Source organism: Carex rostrata, chromosome 22 (assembly GCF_964058835.1).
Source record: "Carex rostrata chromosome 22, lpCarRost1.2, whole genome shotgun sequence".
In the NCBI taxonomy this organism is placed as follows: domain Eukaryota; kingdom Viridiplantae; phylum Streptophyta; class Magnoliopsida; order Poales; family Cyperaceae; genus Carex; species Carex rostrata.
In genome coordinates this window covers 8,448,654-8,470,900 of record NC_135939.1, presented here as the reverse complement: position 1 = coordinate 8,470,900, position 22,247 = coordinate 8,448,654, and the positions used below count along the sequence as shown (strand labels likewise).

Sequence of the window (22,247 nt, the reverse complement as noted above, 5' to 3'; positions counted from 1 at the left end):
CTGAGCTTCAATTTGGGCCGCTTGTCCTTATTGGGCTTGAACGACAGCATTAGCATGTATTAGTATTATCTATTTCTCTATTCCGGCCCAAAAAAGACTTATCAAAGAGGCCCAATTTCTTTGGAACTCTATTGCATTGCATTGCATTCCTTTCCTTGTAAAATAAATATAAATATAAAAAAAATAAAAAAAAATAAGCAAAATGCAACTGGCAAGATCTCAAATGGAAAAAATGCAAGTGAAAGCAAGTGTTCCAAATCCAAATCTGTGAAATCTTTCTTCTTCGTCGGATCGCCGGTATCGGTATCACCGTACCGCGACCGTTCATACCAAATCGGGAGTCTCAGCCTCTAGGCGTTTTCCGGTAACCTGGTCAAATCGTAGCTCAGCAGCACCCACCAACACCAATTGATCTCACTTTCCCATTGAGAAATTGAGGAAGAGAGATGGATAAATCAAGTGCTCTGGAGTACATTAATCAGATGTTTCCCACAGGTGCACATCTGCAGAGTTTATTCTTTCTAAATCATTCTTATTTTTTATTTTACCAATCGCTCCAATTCTCAGAAGAGGAAATGAGAATTGGTTTCTTTAGATCCAGTCCGTCTTTGGCATAAATTGCTCCAATTGTGAATTTTCAGAAGCATCGTTATCTGGAGTAGAGCCACTAATGCAAAAGATACAGACTGAGATTCGCCGGGTTGATGCTAGCATACTTGCAGCTGTCAGACAGCAGGTAAATTCTCTTCTACTTCCCAATTAGGCTATTCATTCTTCCAAATTCAATCAAAAATTTAATCATTGTGTTGTAAAAAAGAGCAATTCAGGAACAAAAGCAAAGGAAGAACTTGCAGCAGCAACAAGTGCTGTTCAGGAACTGATGCTCAAAATAAAGGAAATTAAGACAAAGGCCGAACAGAGCGAAACAATGGTGCAAGAGATTTGCCGTGATATTAAGAAATTGGATTGTGCTAAGAAGCATATTACAACAACCATCACTGCTCTTCACCGGCTGACCATGCTCGGTACATATTTCAAAATTTGGTGGAACATGCTTCTATTTTTGACATTTTTGACTGAGATAAGTAGTGATGTGGGTATGCAGTGTCGGCAGTGGAGCAACTTCAAGTAATGGCGGCAAAAAGACAATACAAAGAGGCAGCTGCCCAATTAGAGGTACCTTATTTTTCTTTCCTTCTTTTCCTTCCAATTTGCATATTATCCCCATCATCCTTATTTGCAGAAAAGCTTATCATTTGTGGTTCTGCAAAAGTGAACAAGACCAATAAATAATGAATATTAATGCGATATAATCTTTCTCTGTGATTTTTCTTGCTTTGGATACCATCCACTACTTGCACGTCTTTGCAGGAAAAATAATATTTTGTTTTTGTTTTTCTTCTTTTTAAAGTATGTAACTGTAACTAGAGTTTGGACAAATGGGACAAATAATAAGAGGGAAAGAAGAAATTAGAAGAGGAGAAACTTAATCTAGAGGAAAGAAAAAAGTTATTTATTGGCTCCAGATGAGGGCTAGATGTGTTAACATTGTGCCTAGGATATTTGAATAAGCAACAAAGCTGCCACATTTACTTTTCTAGTAACTCCCAGTTAATGCTCCGTATTTTGCAAGTACAGATTTTAGTGTAAATAGTGGGCATTCTTTGCCAAAATTCTTGTAAAATTCTCTCCCCTATCTCTCTCTGTCTATGATGATTTTCCATTCTGCAGGCAGTAAACCAGCTATGCAGCCATTTTGAAGCATACAGAGATGTGCCAAAGATAACAGAGCTAAGAGACAAGTTCAAGAACATTAAGAAAATACTTAAATCTCATGTTTTTTCTGATTTTTCAAGGTGTGCTAAATGCTTTTTAACATTATAATGCAGTTATTAAAATGTGTTGATTGTTTTACTATATAGTAAATATTCACGTGATTGGATGAAATTGTTTCAGCTTAGGAACTGGAAAGGAAACAGAAGAGCCAAATCTATTACAACAACTGTCGGATGCGTGCCTTGTTGTTGATGCTTTGGAGCCTTCTGTCAGGGAAGAATTAGTCAAGAACTTTTGTAATAAGGAACTCACTTCATATCGTCAAATCTTTGAAGGAGCAGGTCTTCCTCTACTATTCTTGGCCTTTTGATGTGTTTTCCCTTCAATCTCCCTCTTTACCTTCGTTTGGTTAGCCATACTGTTTATTTTCAATGAAAAGCAGAACTTGCAAAGTTGGACAAGACAGAGAGGAGGTATGCATGGATAAGGAGGCGGCTAAAGACAAATGAGGAAATATGGAAGATATTTCCACAAACTTGGCATGTTGACTATCTGCTTTGCATTCAATTCTGCAAGCTTACCAGGTTTGTTTTCATATGCTATTCAATCTACCTAACTAATATCCAAAGCTCATTTTCTATAATATTTCTTAATAAAACTGTTTCAGGACACAACTTGTTGACATACTGAACAACCTTAAAGAAAAGCCAGATGTCGGCACCTTGCTATTGGTACTTTTCTTTCACAAATTACATTAAATCTGTCATTTCCCTCCCTATCTCTTTAATTCAAATTCATAGTGAAAACCTATCTTCTTTGCTTAATCAGGCTTTGCAGAGAACCCTAGAATTTGAGGAGGAACTGGCTTCCAAATTTGGTGCTGGGACTGAAAAATCTCGAAGCAAAGAATCAACTAATGATGATGAAGAAATCGAGGAAGATGATGAAGCGAATGACCGCAAAAGAATTGCCGAAATCCGAAATAGATATCAGAAAAAGGATGCCTCCACTGAACCTGATGCCAAAGCCCAAATGGTATGTGAAATATAATCTCATACGAAAGCTATTTGAACTACTTATAGAATTCGCTCATGAAGTTTATGGTTGCAGGAAAAAGACAAGCAGAAAGATCTTGGAGTTCCTGGTGCAGGGGTTAGTAATCCGTCTTTTAAATTGCCTATTAATGTTTTTTTTGCAAACCTATCCTCCTATGATTAATTTTCCTTTTTAAGTAAGAATTCTTGAGATCATTAAGACATAAGGGCTCTGAATGATTGCAGTTCAATTTTAGAGGCATCATCTCATCATGTTTTGAGGCACATATGACGGTCTATGTCGAGCTGGAGGAGAAAACCCTAATGGAGAGCTTAGAAAAACTTGTACAGGTAATGTGCCAACAAAATAGAGTTCAACAGATCAATTTATTGCGTGGAATTTGAACGAAAGGGAAGTTTGTTTCATCATGTGTTGGTTTTGTGGTTAATTAGTAATTACAAGGAGAAAGTTATTAATTTTCGTAATTGGTTATTCTAATATTAGGAAGAAACATGGGAAACAGATGAAGGAAGTCAAACAAATATCCTATCAAGTAGTATGCAGGTGTTTTTAATTATCCGCAGAAGTTTGAAAAGGTGTAGTGCTTTGACCCAGAGCCAAACCCTGTTCAAAATGTTGGAGGTACTTTTACTATTTGTTCCATACTTATTTAGCTTCAAGTTAAAGATACATAGAGAACTTGGAGGTTTATATGTTTGTGTGTTTTTGCCTTGAGCAGGTGTTCCAGAGGATACTGAAAGCATATGCAAACAAACTATACAATAGATTGCCTAAAGGTGGTACAGGCATAGTTGCAGCTGCAACTGGCACTGATGGACAAATCAAGGTCCCATTTCTACTTTATTGTGCGTGCTTCTTTTTTATTTGTTTCTGTTGTATGAGAAATTTTGATAACTTTTTAAATGCAGACCTCAGATAGAGATGAGAGAATGATATGCTACATCGTGAATACAGCAGAATACTGCCATAAGACGGTAATATTAACATATTCATTATTTTCTCTATATCTGCTAATTAGATATGCTAAGAACGTAATCTTTAATTTCTTTCCTCATTACTTTCAGCGCCATCTATTGCATAATTTTATTTACTTTTTTTTTTATGTTTTTAGTCAGGGGAGCTAGCTGAAAATGTCTCGAATATGATTGATCCTCAATTTGTTGATAAAGTTGACATGTCTGAAGTTCAGGCAAGTACACGCTGCATCTCTTCCCTTTTGTTTTTTGTTTTTAGAGCTTGATTGAGGTGAAAGCATTCAGCATATTTTAAAAAGTATGAATTGGTTTCCTTTATTTCATTTTGGAAATGAGGTTGCCGTTTCCTCCAATAATGATTAAATTGGAAAGCCAATGGGTTTTGACAGGATGAGTTCTCAGCAGTGATAACAAAAGCATTAATAACACTTGTGAATGGAGTTGAGACTAAATTTGATGCTGAAATGCTTGCAATGACGCGGGTCCCATGGGCTAGCCTGGAAAGTGTTGGTGACCAATCTGAGTATGCCCTTCACATCCTTTCCTTTCTTATTTTCTATTATTGAGTAAAATCTTTTGCAACTCCAGAGACATGATTAATAAAATATTATGATGCCAATAATGCAGATATGTGAATGGCATAAATTCTATACTGTCAACTAGCATTCCTGTGCTTGGTTCTCTTCTCTCGCCGACCTACTTCCAATTTTTCTTGGACAAGGTATGCCTTAACATCGAGAACAGAAATAAGCCTTCTTTTGTCCTTTTACTAATTTTGAAATGATGCAATGTGTCAGCTAGCAGCCTCGCTTGGTCCCCGGTTCTCTCAAAACATATATAAATGCAAGAGCATATCAGAAACTGGCGCACAACAGGTTTTTTGTTATTTTCTATCGAGTATCAGACGTAATTTATGTGCTGATTAGGAGTATAAATTGCTTTTACTTTTGCTCACAACTTAACATCTTTTTCCTTGAATTTAGATGCTGCTCGACACTCAGGCTGTGAAGACAATCCTATTGGAAATACCAGCTTTAGGGAAGCAGGTATTTTATATTTTTGTTATATGTAATCTTTGATAGTTAGTGCTGGTTTACAAAGTACTGTTTAGTTAATCATTGATGGACTTTGGGGTTTATAAACAGACCACAGTTGCAACAAGCTATTCAAAGTTTGTGAGTCGGGAAATGAGCAAAGCTGAAGCTCTTTTAAAGGTAATCTTGAAAATAAAACTTAACCTCAATAAAATTTTGTGATATAATTGGATGATCTAATAGATATTTAAATGGCAAATATTTGATAGGTCATTTTGTCACCAGTGGATTCAGTTGCAAATACATATAGAGCTCTTCTTCCTGAAGGCACCCTTTCAGATTTCCAACGCATTCTTGAACTCAAGGTCGCCCCTTTCTGCCCCCCCCCCCCCCCCCCCCTCTCTCTCTCTCTCTCTCTCTCTCTCTCTATAAAACAAATATTGAACTCTTAATGGACTTTGTTTAATTCTGAAGATCATCCGTTACTTTTGATGCACAGGGCCTGAAGAAAACCGATCAGCAAACAATATTGGAGGATTTCAACAAACATTTCACTACCGCTACCAACATTAGACACCCCAGTATGGTCCCCAGTGTCGCTTTGCCACCTGCAGCTACCACTGCTCTGTCCTCTGCTCCTGCTTCCGCTGTAGTGGCTTCAATTTCTTCGGCATCTTCAGCTCCTGCTACTGCTTTTGCTTCTGCTCTGACGACTCCTCTTTCTGCCTACTCCCGAGAGGATGTGCTGACACGTGCTGCTGCACTTGGCCGTGGGGCTGCCACCACCGGCTTCAAGCGCTTCCTTGCATTGACTGAGGCTGCTAAAGACAAAAAAGACGGGCCTTTCCGTAAATTGTTCAACTCTTGATTGTTTTTTTTTTTTTCTTCTGTATGTTAGTCTACTTTCTGCAGCCCCGGCAACAGTATAGAGCTCCTATCTTTCAGCTTTTCAAGCTTCACACAGTAGTATTTTTCAATTTTGAGGATCATTTAGGATCCTTGTTATAGATGACAACATGGATCTATTTGGACCCACCCCTTCTCCTTTGCGGAGGTTTTACAGAGATAGATTTTGAGTACTTGTGGAAGCCAAACTTAGTGTTGTTACATGTCCATGTGGAGAACTGTGAGGAAATTTATAATAATTAATTAGCTCTACAAAAATGGAGATTTTAGAAAATTTGCTTCTTGAACAGTGTGAAATGTCATCCGATTAGGGAGAATTTACGAAAACATCCACCAAACTAAAATAATGCCATAGGAAACATGTTGGTTGAATTTACAATATAACTGCTCTGAAAGAGATTTTCTAAACTAATTAGTGTGTATGAAGTAAGAAATATCCACTAGAACTTTCAAAAACGCCCATCATGCTTCTTTCATTTTATTTAACATCTACAAAAACAAGTAATAAGAAATGTGTTAATTCCACGATTTTAGATTCCTCTAACAAAATCACTAGTATAGTGGTATACCTTATAAACATACAATTAAATATGCATAAGCATTAGGTGCAGCGTACTGCCTCAATCATTAAAACAACGTATTGCCTAAATGCTAAATAGCAGAGGCGAGATTAAATCTCTCTCAAAAAGAAAATATATTATCAAAGTTGTTTTTCTCTTACAAAATGCTCTCCTTTTATAACCATAAGGAGGGATTAATTTGTAACTTAGAAATAAACAAAACATAAATAATAACTTAAAAAATGTAAACAATCATTAATATTTGTAGAAAATGTAGTTGATCAATCCTCAAAATATGAGTCCGAGTCGAATTGGTCGTCCTTGTGAGATACCTTCTGAGAAACATGTTGACAAAGAAGCAATTGTCGATTGAGTGTGTGATACAATGCAACATCAGGTACCTCGTTGAATTTCCAGGGGATGCAGGCCATCCCCTTAGCAAGAGATCCCCACGGCCACATCAGAGTGCACCCTTTGCTCAAGAAATTGTTGTGGTTTGTCATATCATTATCATTACAAGATAAAAGAATGTTATATTTTTTCCGTCTTAGATCTTGAATGATTGACGAGAGACTACAATCGTCTGTAATTAAGAAAATATGGGCTGGAGGGGGGTTCTGCGAGGTCCAAATTAAAACATCTCTTTGTAAAAAAGAGCGTATGTCGTGTCTTTCACCTGTCAAAACCAATTTAATTATTAAATATGAGAACATGACATGCATGCATATATATATATATATAGGTGGGAATATTAATAGGCTAACAAATAAATGTACTTAATTACATTGAGGTAAATGAATGAGGTGAATCCCTGATGAGCAGAGGGCCTTCTGAGTTGAGATAGGAACATCGACTTTACAAAAATTTCCATACGCCTTAATCCACTTGGGGGATTCGATGCCTATGGATTCGAAGGCTCTCCCAATCTGATTGTAAACTAAGCACGGATCACCTTCTTTCGGAACTGAGCATTCTAAGTCCCAAAATACGTACGAACTTACGCTACGGATCAACGGAGGCACGCCAGGCAGGCGACGCGACGTCAGAACCGACATTTCGCTGAACAACAGAAATTCGGTCAAACAGATAGATATAAAACTTATTTAAACAAACAATTATGAGATACATCTAACCTTTCTTTTCTTTTCTTTTCTTTTTTCTTTTTTTCTGCCAAGGAGGAAGAGAGAATAGTACGGATCTTTATTGTAATAGCAGTTTTCTTTATAATAAATAGCGTTGCCAATTAAAGGCGGTTAATTTTAGGCAGTTATTTTTGGAGATTTGTCATTATATTTTGAGAATCGACGTTTCTTGTTATTGTTATTGGGCTGTCAAAATCATTATTTTAATTTGAGGCTTTGTATATTCAGATGACCTATAATTGGAAATTTTATAATATTCTAATTCCGGCTATTTTGTATTCTTATTTAAGGTGCCTATTTTGTATTCTTATTTAATTAAACTATTTAATTAAGGAAAAAAGAAAGATTTCTAAATTATTTTAATTGTACATTCATATAGTATATATATTGATTAACTTGGCGTTACATAATTGATTATAGTTTAAAAATAAAATTTTCAATTAGATCGTACGTACTTAAAATTACATGACATTACATTTAGAATCTAAGGAATTCTTGCCAATGACTTGGACAAGTCTGTCTATATACTAAGCATAAAGATCTATAGAAATAGATCGAAGAGACTCATTGGATTGAGTCAAAGCACGTACATTGATAAAGTGCTGATTGGTTCAGCATGGAAGATTCCAAAAGGGGATTTCTGGCAATGACTCATGGTGTTCAGCTTAGCAAGACTCAGTGTCATTTGATAACTAATGAGCGAAGCATGATGAATAGAGTATCATATGCTTCGGCCATTGGGTCTATTATGTACGCCATGTTGTGCACCCTCCCTGATGTCTCGTACGCTTAGAGTGTGATAAGTAGATATCAGGCTAATTCTGGCTTAAAACATTGTAATGCTGCAAGAATATCCCTAAGTACTTAAGAAGGGTCAAGGATATGTTCCTCGTCTACGGCGGTGATTCTAAACTCGTTATAAATAGTTACACCGATGTAAATTTCCAAACCAACCGAGATGACTCGAGATCACAGTCTGTTCTTTGACGTTATCACCTGATACGAGTGATCGTAAACAGAGGTGATGTAAAGATTTGCAAGGTTGATACAGGCAGCAACACAGCTGATCCATTGACAAAACCTCTTCCTCAAGCCAAGCATCAGATGCATACTACTTCTATGGGTCTGAGACACATAGGCGATTAGCTGTGAGATTTTCTTGGGATCTACAAGATCTTTGAGAATATAGAGGCTTGTGAATGTAGGGCTTACGTTGATTGGCTCTAGCTTAAGTGGGAAATTGTTAGTGTAAGAATCTAGAAGTCAATCATAGGATAATTGAATTCTATATATTTTGTTCATGAATTGAATGATTAATAAAGATATCATTTTGTTTCTTGAGATTTATCGCATTTATGAATCATTTCGAGTTAAGAATTTGAAATTGTATAACTCCATAATATAGATGATAAATACTCTTAATAGTCTCTAACCGTGGTAATTAGCAGGAACACTAATTGACCATAAAAATATTAGTATGTGGATTAAATGATGACTAAGTTTTACAGACCATAGACAATGAGTTATCATTTTAATCACACAGATACATGTTACAGAACATGGTATTTGACAGACCCTAAATTAAACGTTAATGGATTGTATTCGTGTTATTAATGTTTCATTTAGTGTTAAGTTCTAAAGTATGAGGTATTTGTCTTTCCTACATGAGAAATGTGTATTCCTGAGTGTTGTTCAATGCTGTATGTAAAAAATAACTATACAGATGACACTTCAGTATACATGACTTGTGCGGAGGGGAGATGTTCACTAAGATTACTATTGTCCCTCATATATAATACGAGTGATGGTATCACTAGGCCTCTTGATGAACTAAGGTTATCAGCGCGGTATGATTACAGAGTTAATCATATTTGATCATCTGCTTAAGATCGAGAAAAGATTAAGTTTGCAAGGATAACACGAATAAATTATTTACTGGATCATGATATTGTACTGTACAAGATCATCTGTGTAAATTAGATGGTCATAATGCATTCTGCCAGATGCCGCTTATGATTTGTAGAAGTTAAAAATGTTTTAATTCTATTTACCAACATAACACAGATCCTATCGGGTCACACTAATAAGAAGTTCATCAGAGAAGTTTATGATTAATTATAAATTATTATAATTAATATAAATGACATAAAGATGACAAGCTTAAACATTAAATTTATGGAAAAATTTCCTGTATGCCCATTCAAACTCTTGAAATAGCCAATTTCCCCATGATATCACTATAATAGCCAATATCCCCATTAAAAAGTCATTTTCTTTCTTCCATCCCCATTTAACAATTTCATCTTCAATTTAATTATTTTAAATTTCGAATTGACCATTATGCCCTTCAAAAATTAAATGGAGGTGTCCATTAACCTTTCACTTCCTAAATCGTTAGAAGGCAAGAGTGTAGTTGGAGGTGTCCATTATCTTCTTCAAAAAGTCATCTTTGTACGCTTGAAATCATCTCTTCCTAAATCGTCAGACCACGCCACATCATGTCACTACACTGGTAGACACACAGGTGCACTGATTATGCAAATTTGATTGCCCAACTATTTTCGTGAGAAAGATATAATTGCTCCATATTCCCAATCTTTGTCTATGTTGATTGATGGATATTAACAACTTGGAATTTTTTTTTTTTGGTTCTTACCCGTAGGCCTACAGCAAAATCATCCTTTTAGAGAAATAGAATCACTACATCCAAATTCCCTACAAGGTGTTCATGCATTTTATCACAATAGGCAACTCTGATTTTGGAATCCGATTGAACTCTTACTTTCCATGATTGTGTCACACACGGTAGAATTGGGATTCATCATGGGTCATGGAGAAGGTCATGGAGAGAACGTGAGTGAAAGCGTAGTCACCATGGGTCATGGTGAAGGACATGGAGGAACCGTGGGTGGAACTGGAAGAAACCAGGAGATGATGGTTCGAATCCATCAAGATCCTTAATAACCAGTAGTGATTTTTTATAACCAATACTCGGTGCCTGTAGAAGAAACTTGTAACCATTATCATTACCATCAAGATCTTTTCCTGTAATTCTAAATGCATAGAAAAATTTAAAATCTAATTCAAACTAACAAAGTAATGAGGTATATTATGATATTATGATTTCTAGTAACCAGTATTGACACAACTCGTGAATTGGTCCGGTATATGGTACCAGAATCTGGTACAAACGTTTTAAATGTTGATACATGGTATTAAGGACTGGTATTTGAAGATAAGTTCACAAAAATTCAGATTGGCGAATACTCAAATGTCAGACAAAATGAGGGAAAATTGCAATTAAACCCTTGCTCTTTTTATTATCATGTTTTCATCTTCTTTTGTTATAAAATCATAGATTCATGTCTATCTCTAAATCTCATGATTAGAATTATGACAAGACATGAATTAAAACCATTATACCATGTCTTAAATCCACAACTTAACAAAAAGAAGTAATAATTTCTTCCATTCCTAAATCCACAACTAAACATAAAAGATACTAATACTATTCAAAATATCATAGAATTTTCAATTCAAAACACAAAAAAGAATTGGATAAAGTTAAATATTTTCTTCTTGAAGTAGCTTGAAGATGCTAGGTGGACATGCTCTTTTTTTAGATCCAGCTTTACCCTTGCTTGTAACTCTACAAAAGAGCACACAATTAGAGTAATTATATAATATCAATGAAAACAAACTTATATACAAGCAAGTTATTGATTGAGGAACCTTTTGGCTTTCAATTTCTGATTGATCTCGCCATGAGAGGTACCTTCACCGTCTTGTGATGGAACTGCATTCTTGCATGTTTTCCTATGATGACCAAATTGACCACATCGTGTACATTTATGGGATCTCTTCTTTGGTTCATCACATGATTTTATACGATTTTTTCGAGGCCTCCCTGCAGGTCGTTTTAGTATTGGTGGCAACATTTTATAACCCAAATCCAAAGTCAACCATTCACCCTTACTCGGCATGGTAGCAATTCCATTAGCATAAGCTATTCTCAACCGAGCAACCTTAAAATATGGATCGACATAGTTTTCCCAACTTGCATTTCTAAGTGAAGAAATAAATACTGCCGCATGGACACAAGGAACACCTTTCACTTGCCATGCCCTGCAACTACACTCTTGCGCTTCTAAATTCACATCCCATCTTATTCCACTCTTTTGTACTTCAGCACAATGATCCGTACTTCTACGCAAATCATATCCACCTAAGCTCTAAAAAATCAAATAAATATATTTATGTTTCAAAATGTATAACAACAATATTAAGACTTAAGAGTCATATATTTATGTTAAAAATGAGTAAATATAAAAGACAGTACCCGGGAAATTTGTTTTATGTAATCAGCCACCTTAGGGACCAACGGGCCTTTCAAGGATCTTGCAATTCTTTTTCTTTGTTCAAACTTCATCATTACCTTTTGCCTTATAGAATCAATCAAATCCACAACCGGTTTGCTCCTCTCTTCAGTTATCCAGTTGTTAAATGTTTCGGCAATGTTGTTGGTAAGATTATCACATTTTGCTATTGTCTCAAATTTGCTTCTACTCCACAATTTGTTATGATCTTTCCTAAGATATTGAATTGCTGCAGGACATTCTGCCTCGATCTCATTAATGAAAGCAGCAAAACGAGTAGGAGAGTATGTCCGTGCAGCACCCCATAGGCCAAACTTGAAAAGATCTCCGTGGTATTGCTTCTTAAAATTGCTAAATAGGTGTCTCATGCATTCTCTATGCTCAGCTAACGGGTAGACCTTCTCGATAGCATTCTGTAATCCTTTTTGCATGTCAGATGATATCACAAGACCATGAGGCATCCCTATTGCTTTGTGCAAAGCTGTTAGAAACCATTCCCATGAATCTTCACTCTCAACTTCCATAACAGAATATGCAACTGGATACATCCAATTATTCCCGTCAATTGCTGTTGCAGAAGCGAGCACTCCTGGCCACTTGTTTTTCAAATGACATACGTCAATACCAATGTATGGCCTACAACCTATAAGAAAGCCAGATGTGCAAGCTCCAAGTGCAACAAAAAACCGTTGAAAATGTCGTTCCTTCCCAACTTCAGGTTGTGTTTTCAATTCCACCACACTTCCAGGATTCCTCCTCATTATCTCCTCTTTCAATGCACCTACTTGAACTAATGAATCCTTCCATTTACCGTATATCTCCTCTATTGCTAGTTCTTTTGCTTTCCAAACTCTATTGTATGATAATGACATACCAAAATTCATTTCAATCCTTCGCTTCAATTCTTTTGCAGAGACATCCCCCTCCTTTCTTAAATCATCTACAATTCTATCAGCTATCCATGCTTTATTTGCATGTTTGTTGCCGCTCTTATTAATCCCACAACATGTATGCTTCTCTTGCAAGGTTCTCACAACAAAAGTTACCCCATCTTCAGCCACTGCTGCATGAATTCTCCAATTACACTCCCGGTTTGCACAAGTTGCTGTTACTCGTGTTGGCTCACTCTGACCCAAGTCAAACTCGAAATCATGAGTGATGGCATAGTGACTCAAAGCCCTTCTAAATGCTATGACATGTGGATATTGTGCACCTACATCCATCTTAGGATCATCCTTGTCATGTGAATAGAACTCTCCCTCATACTCGATATCAATTTCATCTTCATACTCGTTATCTAGACTACGGTAACTATCCTCACTGGGACAGTAGTCAGACCCATATTCAAAATCCTCCAACCGATATTCATTTTCCCAAGTATCCATATCAGCCCCAAGACTTTCATCTATCCTTACTCCATCTTCTAAAGTTGTAATCTTCTCCGTAGTCGCATATATTATCACTTTTTTCTCCTCTTCCTCTTCATACATTGAAAGCATCAATTTGTAACTACTATCATCATCAATTTGAATAAATGACTGAGAACTTACACGCTTGTCTACAAAAAATAATGAGAGCTTCGAAGTGTCATCCTCTAGATAGAACTTACTCACTTCTTCTAACAATTCTTCTACACTATAGCTTGTCTCATCCAAATAAATAGTTCTCTGCCTTGCTGAATAATATTTTTGTTTTGTCCCATTCTTGATTTGTTTAAAATATCCACCATATTTCACTATTATCTTATAACGAGATGCGTTCATGCTGCAAAAAAAATTACAAATTAAGGTATAGAAAACTGATGTTAAAAATTACAATGTGTTTCAATTACTTGAAATGCCTTCCAGTTAACAATTGAGTACTTACTTTGAACTTTCATCAACATGCTTCTTCTTTTTTCTCCTTGTTTTCATCTTCTCACAGGTCACATTGATCGTAGGTGGATTCTCAATTTGTTCTTCGTGGTTGTGAGTAGAGATTGTAGCTTCAATCAGAGGCATAGGCTCGGGATGGATTATGAAAGAAGAGAAGGGATCTTTAGTTGCCATAGTAAACACTGTTGAGGAGAAAAGACAATTGATTTTAGAATACAAGGAATATGAGAAGTTAAAATTCAATTAGAGCTCTCAAAATGCATAGTTGATCTTTGGGAAAATTTCATTAAATGAACAAGAACTAGTTTTACAATTACATAATCTTTCAAAGGGAAATAAATAGAAAACATAAATTATGACATTTAAAAAACCAACGCTACTGAACTTCCTAAATACCAAAGTTACTGGAATTTCTAAATACACCTACATTAAAAAACACCTATCCTCCTAGCTGATATGTGAACCAGAGAAGAAATGAAGGGGCTCCTTGTAAAAAAACCATCATTCCTATTTGACAGCCTCTCCGTTGAAATACCAGTATCATAAAAAGGGGTCAGTCTCACCATTTAATGCCCTGTACCGGATTATTTTTCATACCAGTAAACCTTCTAGTCCGTACCAGTTCCTTCGACACTGTGTATCTTCAGTATTTGTTAACAAGGTTCAAACTTTTTTTACTTTAGAGACGATGATTTTAAAAGGAAAGTCAGAAAAAGAAAGAGATGATGAAATAACGATGAAAAGAACATCTATTACCGAGTATTAGAGAAAAAAGGAGACCAACGATAGAGAACCGAGAGGGCGGAGAAAATCGCGATCGAAGGAAAGAGCGATGAAAAGTTTGGCGGGAATAACATCGATCACAGAGGAAGATGAAGCGTCTCAAAGAAAGAAAGTTTCTTTTCAATCCTGTAAAAAGGTTAATGGACACCTCCATTTAATTTTTGAAGGGCATAATGGTCAATTTGAAATTTAAAATAATTAAATTGAAGATGAAATTGTTAAATGGGGATGGAAGAAAGAAAATGACTTTTTAATGGGGATATTGGCTATTATAGTGATATCATGGGGAAATTGGCTATTTCAAGAGTTTGAATGGGCATACAGGAAATTTTCCCTAAATTTATAAGCATGTATGACACGTTGTATAAATTTGTCGCAAGAAATATAATTGTTCAAAACAATTATATAGATATTAAATGGATTAAGAATATTAATTATGAATTAATATTTTGGGCTTAAAACCCATTTGAATTTGAGCATAAATTAAATCTAGAATTTAATTCAAAAGCTCAAATCAAAAGTCCAAAATTAACCAATTGAATTATGGGCTTATGTCTCAAAGGGTAATTTTGGAAATTACCCCATAACCGACTCTATGAGGGGCATTTTGTTAATTTCCAAAATCGACCCTAATGCCTATATAGAGGCATGAAGGGTGAGAGAGAAAAATATTCCGATAGTCTGAGTATGATTTTTGCGAGTTGTGAATAGTGTTTTCGCAGGAGTAGTAAATAGTGTTTTTGCAAAAGTTCCGATTTTGTTTTTACGCAAAGTTGTGAATCAGTTTTTGCGAAAGTCATGAATAGTGTTTTTACGACTGTCGTGAATAGTGTTTTTGCGAATACCGCTATTACAGTATTTCTGGCAAAAGAAATACCAGTTCTCTAGTTATTTCCCGGTGGACACTGATAGAGGCATCAGACGTCTGGTGCTTCAAAACGAGTCAGACTTCACTTCCAATTCGAATTTGGAATAAGATACAAAAGTTGTTTTAATTTATTTAAATGTTAAATAATTTTAGTTTTAGAAATCAATCAGGGAGCAGATCTTCGACTTTTGGTAGAAGTAAAATTTTTGTTTTACGTTATTTCCGCACCTTAAGTCTAAACGAAGTTCTGTGGTAGTTTTTCAAGTGGGATTTGACGCATCATTCCCCAACACATGCTTTCTTTACGTAACTATCCAAAATATATCACTAGTTTAATTAGCCAAAGACCTTCAACGAATTAAGTAAACACCAATTCAATCAAGAAAACATCAAATAAGCAAACAAGCAACAAATAAATATGTTGGAGGAATCTGAGAAAGACTCGAAACCCACAGCTTATTGACAATATTAGGATGATGTGTTCATGATTTACATAAGAGACAAACCTGTATCGAGGCCCAGGGAAGGGGAGGGGGATGGAAACTGCTCTCTTGGATTTTGAATTCTTATAGAAATATATATGTTCAAACTGATGAGTTTGTTCTCCTATACTTTTCTTTTGTTCCCTCTCTAGAATTCTAATTTATAATTTGTGTTAAATTTTAGAATTAAATTAAATTATTTGAATTTCAATTGATAATTAGAATTAAAAATTAGAGCATTGTTTTATATCTAGTATCCAATTAGCTATATATTTATATCTGATTCGTTATTTTTTCTCCTTTAATTTCTAACAAATTTTTTGAATCCGGCCCTGATATCAAGAAAAGTATAGGACCAAAGAAACCCCTTAATTAATTAATTAATATATGTTCAAGTAGTTTCGACTCTTGTATACTGATTTCTAAAATTATTTGTTTTTAGTTATGATCGTTAGTTTTAGTTTATACTGTTAACAAAATGTTTCACTATTCACTGTAATGTCTTTCATTTAAAATTAAATAAATAAATAATAAAAGTAAGAGGTTCAGATGAAGCCAGGTGTGTACGCTAGTCCACAATACAGTATATGCTATGTGGTAACAAGGAAGCACACAAAAAACATAATAATTAATGCATATATAGTTTTTCCATCCTACATTTTGTGCTGCATTTATAATGCAAACATATGCATATATATCATTATATTATATATCTACAGTACAAGTAGGTTTCTGATCAAAAGGAAAACAAAAAATTAATGTTAACAGACTAACGGATTTGAAATAAAGAGATAAGAAGACCAAACAGGAATATAAATTAATGTGTGTATATAATATAAAATATATTTATGAAAAGAAAAATTGATGGTGAGTAGGACTGGTTTCTGCACAGCAACTGCCAACAATTAATTGAGTGCATCTCTATCCTTCTTTCATTTTCTTTTTATTCTCTCTCATGGTCATGGTCATGGTCATGGATCATCCATCCAATCATTGGATCAATTATGCATGGGATATCATATTCATATTTCATATTGATCAATTGGTTGGTTAAGCTCGCTCTGTACATGCATGCAGAATGTCCCTTCTTCTGTTCATATATAATTATATCTTTTCTGTTATAAATGATTGAATAAATCAATGTAAAAATTAGATTGGTTATCTCAATCAATGGACTCAATAGCAATTTAATTTGTCATGCCTTGTGGGCCTATTTGTGAAATACTAATTTCTCATCCATAAAAAAATACATATATAGACCTTAATTCATTCATCATATAAGTAGGACTATTAATAGATATTTATAATCCGATCCAAATTTGCATCTAGCCACTAGTGGAAAAACTGGAATTAGGATCGGAATTTAATCGATCTTAATTCGGACGATACTAATACTAAACTAATTTGGATCAGTTAAACAACCAATCCTAAAAGTTTGAATTAGGATCGGTTGTTTCAAATAACCGATCCTAATTCGAGTTTCTGCCGAAAAAAAAAATTAGGATCGGTTGTTTCAAATAACCGATTCTAATAGTACTATTAGGATCGGTTATTTGAAACAATCGATTCTAATTCTTTTCTTTTTTTTTCTTTCAGAACAAACACTTTGTGAATCCAGATATATTGTATTACATAATATAACAAGAAATTTAAATCCAAAAAAATTAATTAACAAACATACAAAGTGACTGATTGAGCTATTTCTTCAATTAACACACATTTATGCAATATACACAGTTATGCAATTAGTGTAAAGCACAACAATAATAAAAAAAAAAAATTACCTCGTTTGCAATCACATCACTTTAGATTAGAAAAGACCCGAAAAACAAAAACAAAGGAAACAATTAGATGGAAAAATATTTTCCAATGAAAAATACAAAAAAAAAAAGTGTTTTAAAAGTATAATAATGAGAAAATTAGATAAAGCTAATACCGTGATAGTTGATCGACCGAATGATTAAGTAACTTGAGCGAGATATCCTCAAGACTGTAAAACAATATACAAACACCATTAATTAATTTTTGAAACAATAAAAAAAATTAAAAACTGACACAATTGAGCCGGAGGTGCGAGAGACTCGGCTTTGAGAGGGAGAGAGGGAGACAGAGAGAGAGAGAGAGAGAGAGACATGGAGGAGAGGGAGAGACAAAGAGAGAGACACACAGAGGTCTGAGGATTTAAGAGGGAGAGACGGAGACAGAGAGAGAGAGACGCTGTGTTGAAAATGAGAGGCGCGAAATGAAAATAAGAACCCTAAGCAGGTTATATAGGGAGTTATCAGGATCGGCTATTTCAAAATAACCGATTCTGATTGTTTCTAGGATCGGTTATTTATTGAACCAATACTAATAGTATTGAGACTCAAAAATTTTGGCTAAGTACAGAGGTGCGAAACAAAAATAAACCCTAGCGCCAAATTAGCATTAGAATCGGTTGTTTCAAAAAACCGATTCTAATTCTTTTTTTTTACAGAACCAACAATAAAAAAAATAAAAGAATTTTGATCGTTTTTTGAAACAACCGATCATAATTCTTTTTTTTTTTTTTTGTAGAACCAACATTAAAAAAAAAAAAGAATTAGGATCGGTTGTTTCAAAAAATCAATCCTAATAGTACTATTAAGATCGGTTATTTGAAACAACCGATCCCAATTTTTTTTTGTTTTTTTGGAGAACCAACATTTTGTGAATCCATATTATAATGCATTAGGATCAGTTATTATAAACAACTGATCATAATATATGGACCATTAGGATCGGTTGTTTATAATATTATGATCGGTTATTATAAACAACCGATCCTAATGGTGCATATATTAGGATTGGTTGTTTATAATATTATGATCGGTTATTATAAACAACTGATCCTAATGGTGCATATATTAGGATCGGTTCACTAAAAATACCGATCTAAATAGTTTTTAGGATCAGTTTTTTTGAAAAAACCAATCCAGGTAGGTATTAATATCGGTGGCTTAATATAGCTGATCTAGATAGGCCAATCCTAATTCCAGTTTTTCCACTAGTGAGCTTTGAATTACATAGTCGATAGCATATTAAATTTGCATTTGGATCTTGAATAAGGATCAATCTACTTACAAAATTTGCATCTAGATCTTACATGATCGAATCCATAATCCATGAAGAATTCAAAAAGTAATATTATTTAACACGCTAAATATTTTATTTAGCTATTTCCAAACTAAATGTCAAATATGTTAACGAAATTTAAAATTACACTAAATGCACTTAAAGAGTTCTTTCTAAACCATATGCATGTCACGCATGTTCAATGAATCAAATTAAAATTATTTATATGAGTTAATTTAATTTTTACTTTATAACATAAAATGTTTTTTTTTCACTTGTGTTATTCCTATATTTTTCCTATTTTAGATATTTTAGCTAAAACATCCGATATATGATCGTAATTAATTTATCTAAAATTTAAAGCCATAAGTTCCTATATATTGAATATGAATCCGCATGTAGATATCATAAAATCTTAGAAAGTTTCTCATTTAGATCATACTAGATTCCGGCCCTAATCCGATCATTAACAATTCTACATATATACATATCACCCTCATTAATTTATCATATGTATTTATTTAATAATTAATTTTTATTTCGAGTTCAATATGCAACGTATGTAATAGATAAATTTAGCAGAAATAATTTTAAAGTTTTACGAATGGTTTCTCACTTGCCATTATATATCTATACCCTCGTATTTGTCTAGGAAAATTTTAGTGAAGGCATCAGGGGCAGATCTACTGTAGCACAGGCGCGGGGGGGGGGGGGGGGGGGGGGGGGCACTGAAATATTTTTTTTATCCCCTTTGGATGTTTGATTTATAATTCAGGTTAAATTTAGTGTTAAAATCAAAATAAATTTCTTAAATTATGATTGGTAATATTAATTATAAGTCAGGGTATTGAAAAATATAAATCAAATCATTGTTTTTTTTATCGAGTACCCAATTAGTTAATGAGTTTAAATCTGATAAGCTATTTAAACTCGATTCAATATTTTTTTTGTTCCCCTGACGAAAATCCTGGGTCCGCCCCTGGAAAGTATCGAGAGCAAAAATAATTAATTAATTGTATGCAATCATCCTTTTCAATTATTAATCATTCCGCTAATTAATTATTGCACTTGTCCTATCCAAGGCATCTCGTTATGGACTTAATTATATTACTGTTTAGTTGTACTTGTTGATAGGGGGCCAATTAATTTATGAAGGCGAGACAGCTCCCATTCGAACAAATAATGTGAAATTTTTAACCGATGCAGAACAAATTATTGCATTTTTTGTATATATATATGACGAGGGATGAAGTTACAACAACCATTTTCTATATTTTCAAAGTCCAAATCGTTAGATGTGATCTCCACAATAAAATGTCATTCCATACCAAATTTTACATTTTTTGGAAATTTTTTACTATTTATTAAGATGGATACAAAATTCAATGGTCTGAATTTGACTAGTTTTTGTACCCATCTTAATAAATAGTAAAAAATTCCAAAAAATGTAAAATTCGGTATGGAAGCACATTTTATTGTGGAGATCACATCTAACGGTTTGAATCGACGATTTGGACTTTGAAAATGTAGAAAATGGTTGTTGTAACTTGTTGTAACTCAAAAATTGTTGTATATATATAGAGAGAGAGAGAGAGAGAGAGAGAGGGAGAGGGAGAGTAAGGCTACGGTGCCACGGCTCAATATTCGAGTTGTCAAAATCTCTAACGGTGGATCCGAACCGTTCCTCTTGTTCTCCATATTAATATGTGTTTGGAGACCAAATTTTACATTTTTTGAAAAAAATTTCCTATTTTTTTAGATAGGTAGAAAATCAAATATCTTAATGGTGCAAAAAATTTTAGATCAAGTGATTTTCGACCTATCTAAAAAAATAGTAAAAAATTTTCAAAAAATATAAAATTTGGTCTCCAAATACATATTAATATGGAGAACAAGATGAACAGTTCGGATCGACCGTTAGGATTTAAAAAACTTGAATATTAAGCCGTAGCACTGTAGCCCTGTAGGTATATATATATATATTGATTTAGACTACTGCATGTACAAATATTTGTATTTCCCTCAAAATATAAATAATTTCAATTATGTTTTGGTTGGGACATGAAAATAATTTTTCTCATATTAATTTAAAACATATTTGAGCGACTTGGATCTATCATTCAATACGAAAAGTCGGAAAGATGTAATTAGAGTCATTTGTTGTCCGAAATACAGATTTGTATAATAGCTTAACTCTCTCTCTCTCTCTCTCTCTCTCTCTGTATATATATATATATATATATATATGAGGTGGGCTACGGTGAGTTGCGAAGTAAAACGCGTTTCTACTTCACGCCGTATTTTTATTTTGAAAGTCCAAACGACCGATCCGAACCGTTAGATGTTTAATCCATATTGAAATGTGTTTGGAGACCAAATTTTACATTTTTTGGAATTTTTTTACTATTTATTAAGCATTTTTGAAAATTGCTGTTTTGCTGTGAACAGTAAAAAACAGTAAAATTTTATGGACCATCAGACCAGCGACATTCAAAAATGCTTAATAAATAGTAAAAAAATTCAAAAAAATGTAAAATTTGGTCTCCAAGCACATTTCAATATGAAGAATAAGATGAACGGTTCGGATCGACGTTTTGAACTTTAAAATCGCAAAATATGAGCGTGAAGTAAAATAATTGCTTTACTTCGCAACTCACCGTAGCCTAGCTCTATATATATATATATATATATATATATAGTTTAATCAAAAGAAAACAGTTAGTTACTCAGTCGAGAGAGGAGAGGTATCTTCCAACGGTCAATCAAATGAAACTAGTTAATTAAGAGTTGTATTAATTTACTAGTATATATAGATATAATATATATAAGATCGAGGTAAGCCAACAATCTCACATGCACCCAATTATACAAGTTTCTCCTCTCAAGATCTATTCATTTATATATATACCCATCTCTCTCCCATGACAAACCTTTTTTTTTTTTTTTTTAAATAAAAAGAAATCAAATTGTGAAAAACAATATAGCTTTCTTAAGTTGCAGCGTGTCTCCACCGCAAAAAATTTAAAAGTTGCAGGGACTAAACTATTGATTCGGTCCAGTAAGACTATGAAATCAACGGACCATCTTCTTTCTTTTCTCTCTATCACATGGGCCCCCATTGGGGAGAAGCCGATATTAGTTTGGTCAATTGATTTAATTTTCACATTTGTCTAGTTGTTGATAAATTGTAGAAATCAATAGGCCTGAACTATTTGTTTGTTTGGTCCCATTAGCTTGCCTTCCATGGGACCAAAGCAACAATTTAGTTTCATTTATTTATCGAAAAACAAAAACAATCTTGTTTCAATAAATTTATTATTCAG

At 34.1% G+C, this 22,247-nt stretch overlaps 2 protein-coding genes across 2 annotated transcripts; one reads left to right on the top strand and one right to left on the bottom strand.

The window, feature by feature from the left end:
- Positions 1–195: 195 nt before the first annotated feature.
- Positions 196–6,004, top strand: HIT1 (Membrane trafficking VPS53 family protein). Its single transcript, XM_078323829.1, has 22 exons — positions 196–495; positions 642–736; positions 818–1,025; positions 1,106–1,176; positions 1,732–1,856; positions 1,957–2,117; positions 2,219–2,360; positions 2,444–2,507; positions 2,605–2,811; positions 2,887–2,928; positions 3,057–3,161; positions 3,316–3,453; positions 3,551–3,658; positions 3,741–3,806; positions 3,944–4,021; positions 4,196–4,329; positions 4,434–4,527; positions 4,604–4,681; positions 4,790–4,852; positions 4,952–5,020; positions 5,110–5,205; positions 5,340–6,004. The coding sequence occupies exons 1-22, from the start codon at positions 447–449 to the stop codon at positions 5,706–5,708; spliced, it is 2,562 nt and encodes an 853-aa protein (XP_078179955.1). The 5' UTR covers positions 196–446; the 3' UTR covers positions 5,709–6,004.
- Positions 6,005–10,938: 4,934 nt separating this feature from the next.
- Positions 10,939–13,314, bottom strand: LOC144573920 (uncharacterized). The gene is made up of 3 exons (XM_078323698.1): positions 11,788–13,314; positions 11,181–11,680; positions 10,939–11,097 (listed from the first exon to the last, which is right to left on the bottom strand). Exons 1-3 carry the CDS (start codon positions 13,312–13,314, stop codon positions 11,013–11,015), a joined length of 2,112 nt encoding a protein of 703 aa, XP_078179824.1. The 3' UTR covers positions 10,939–11,012.
- Between the last annotated feature and the right edge of the window lie 8,933 nt (positions 13,315–22,247).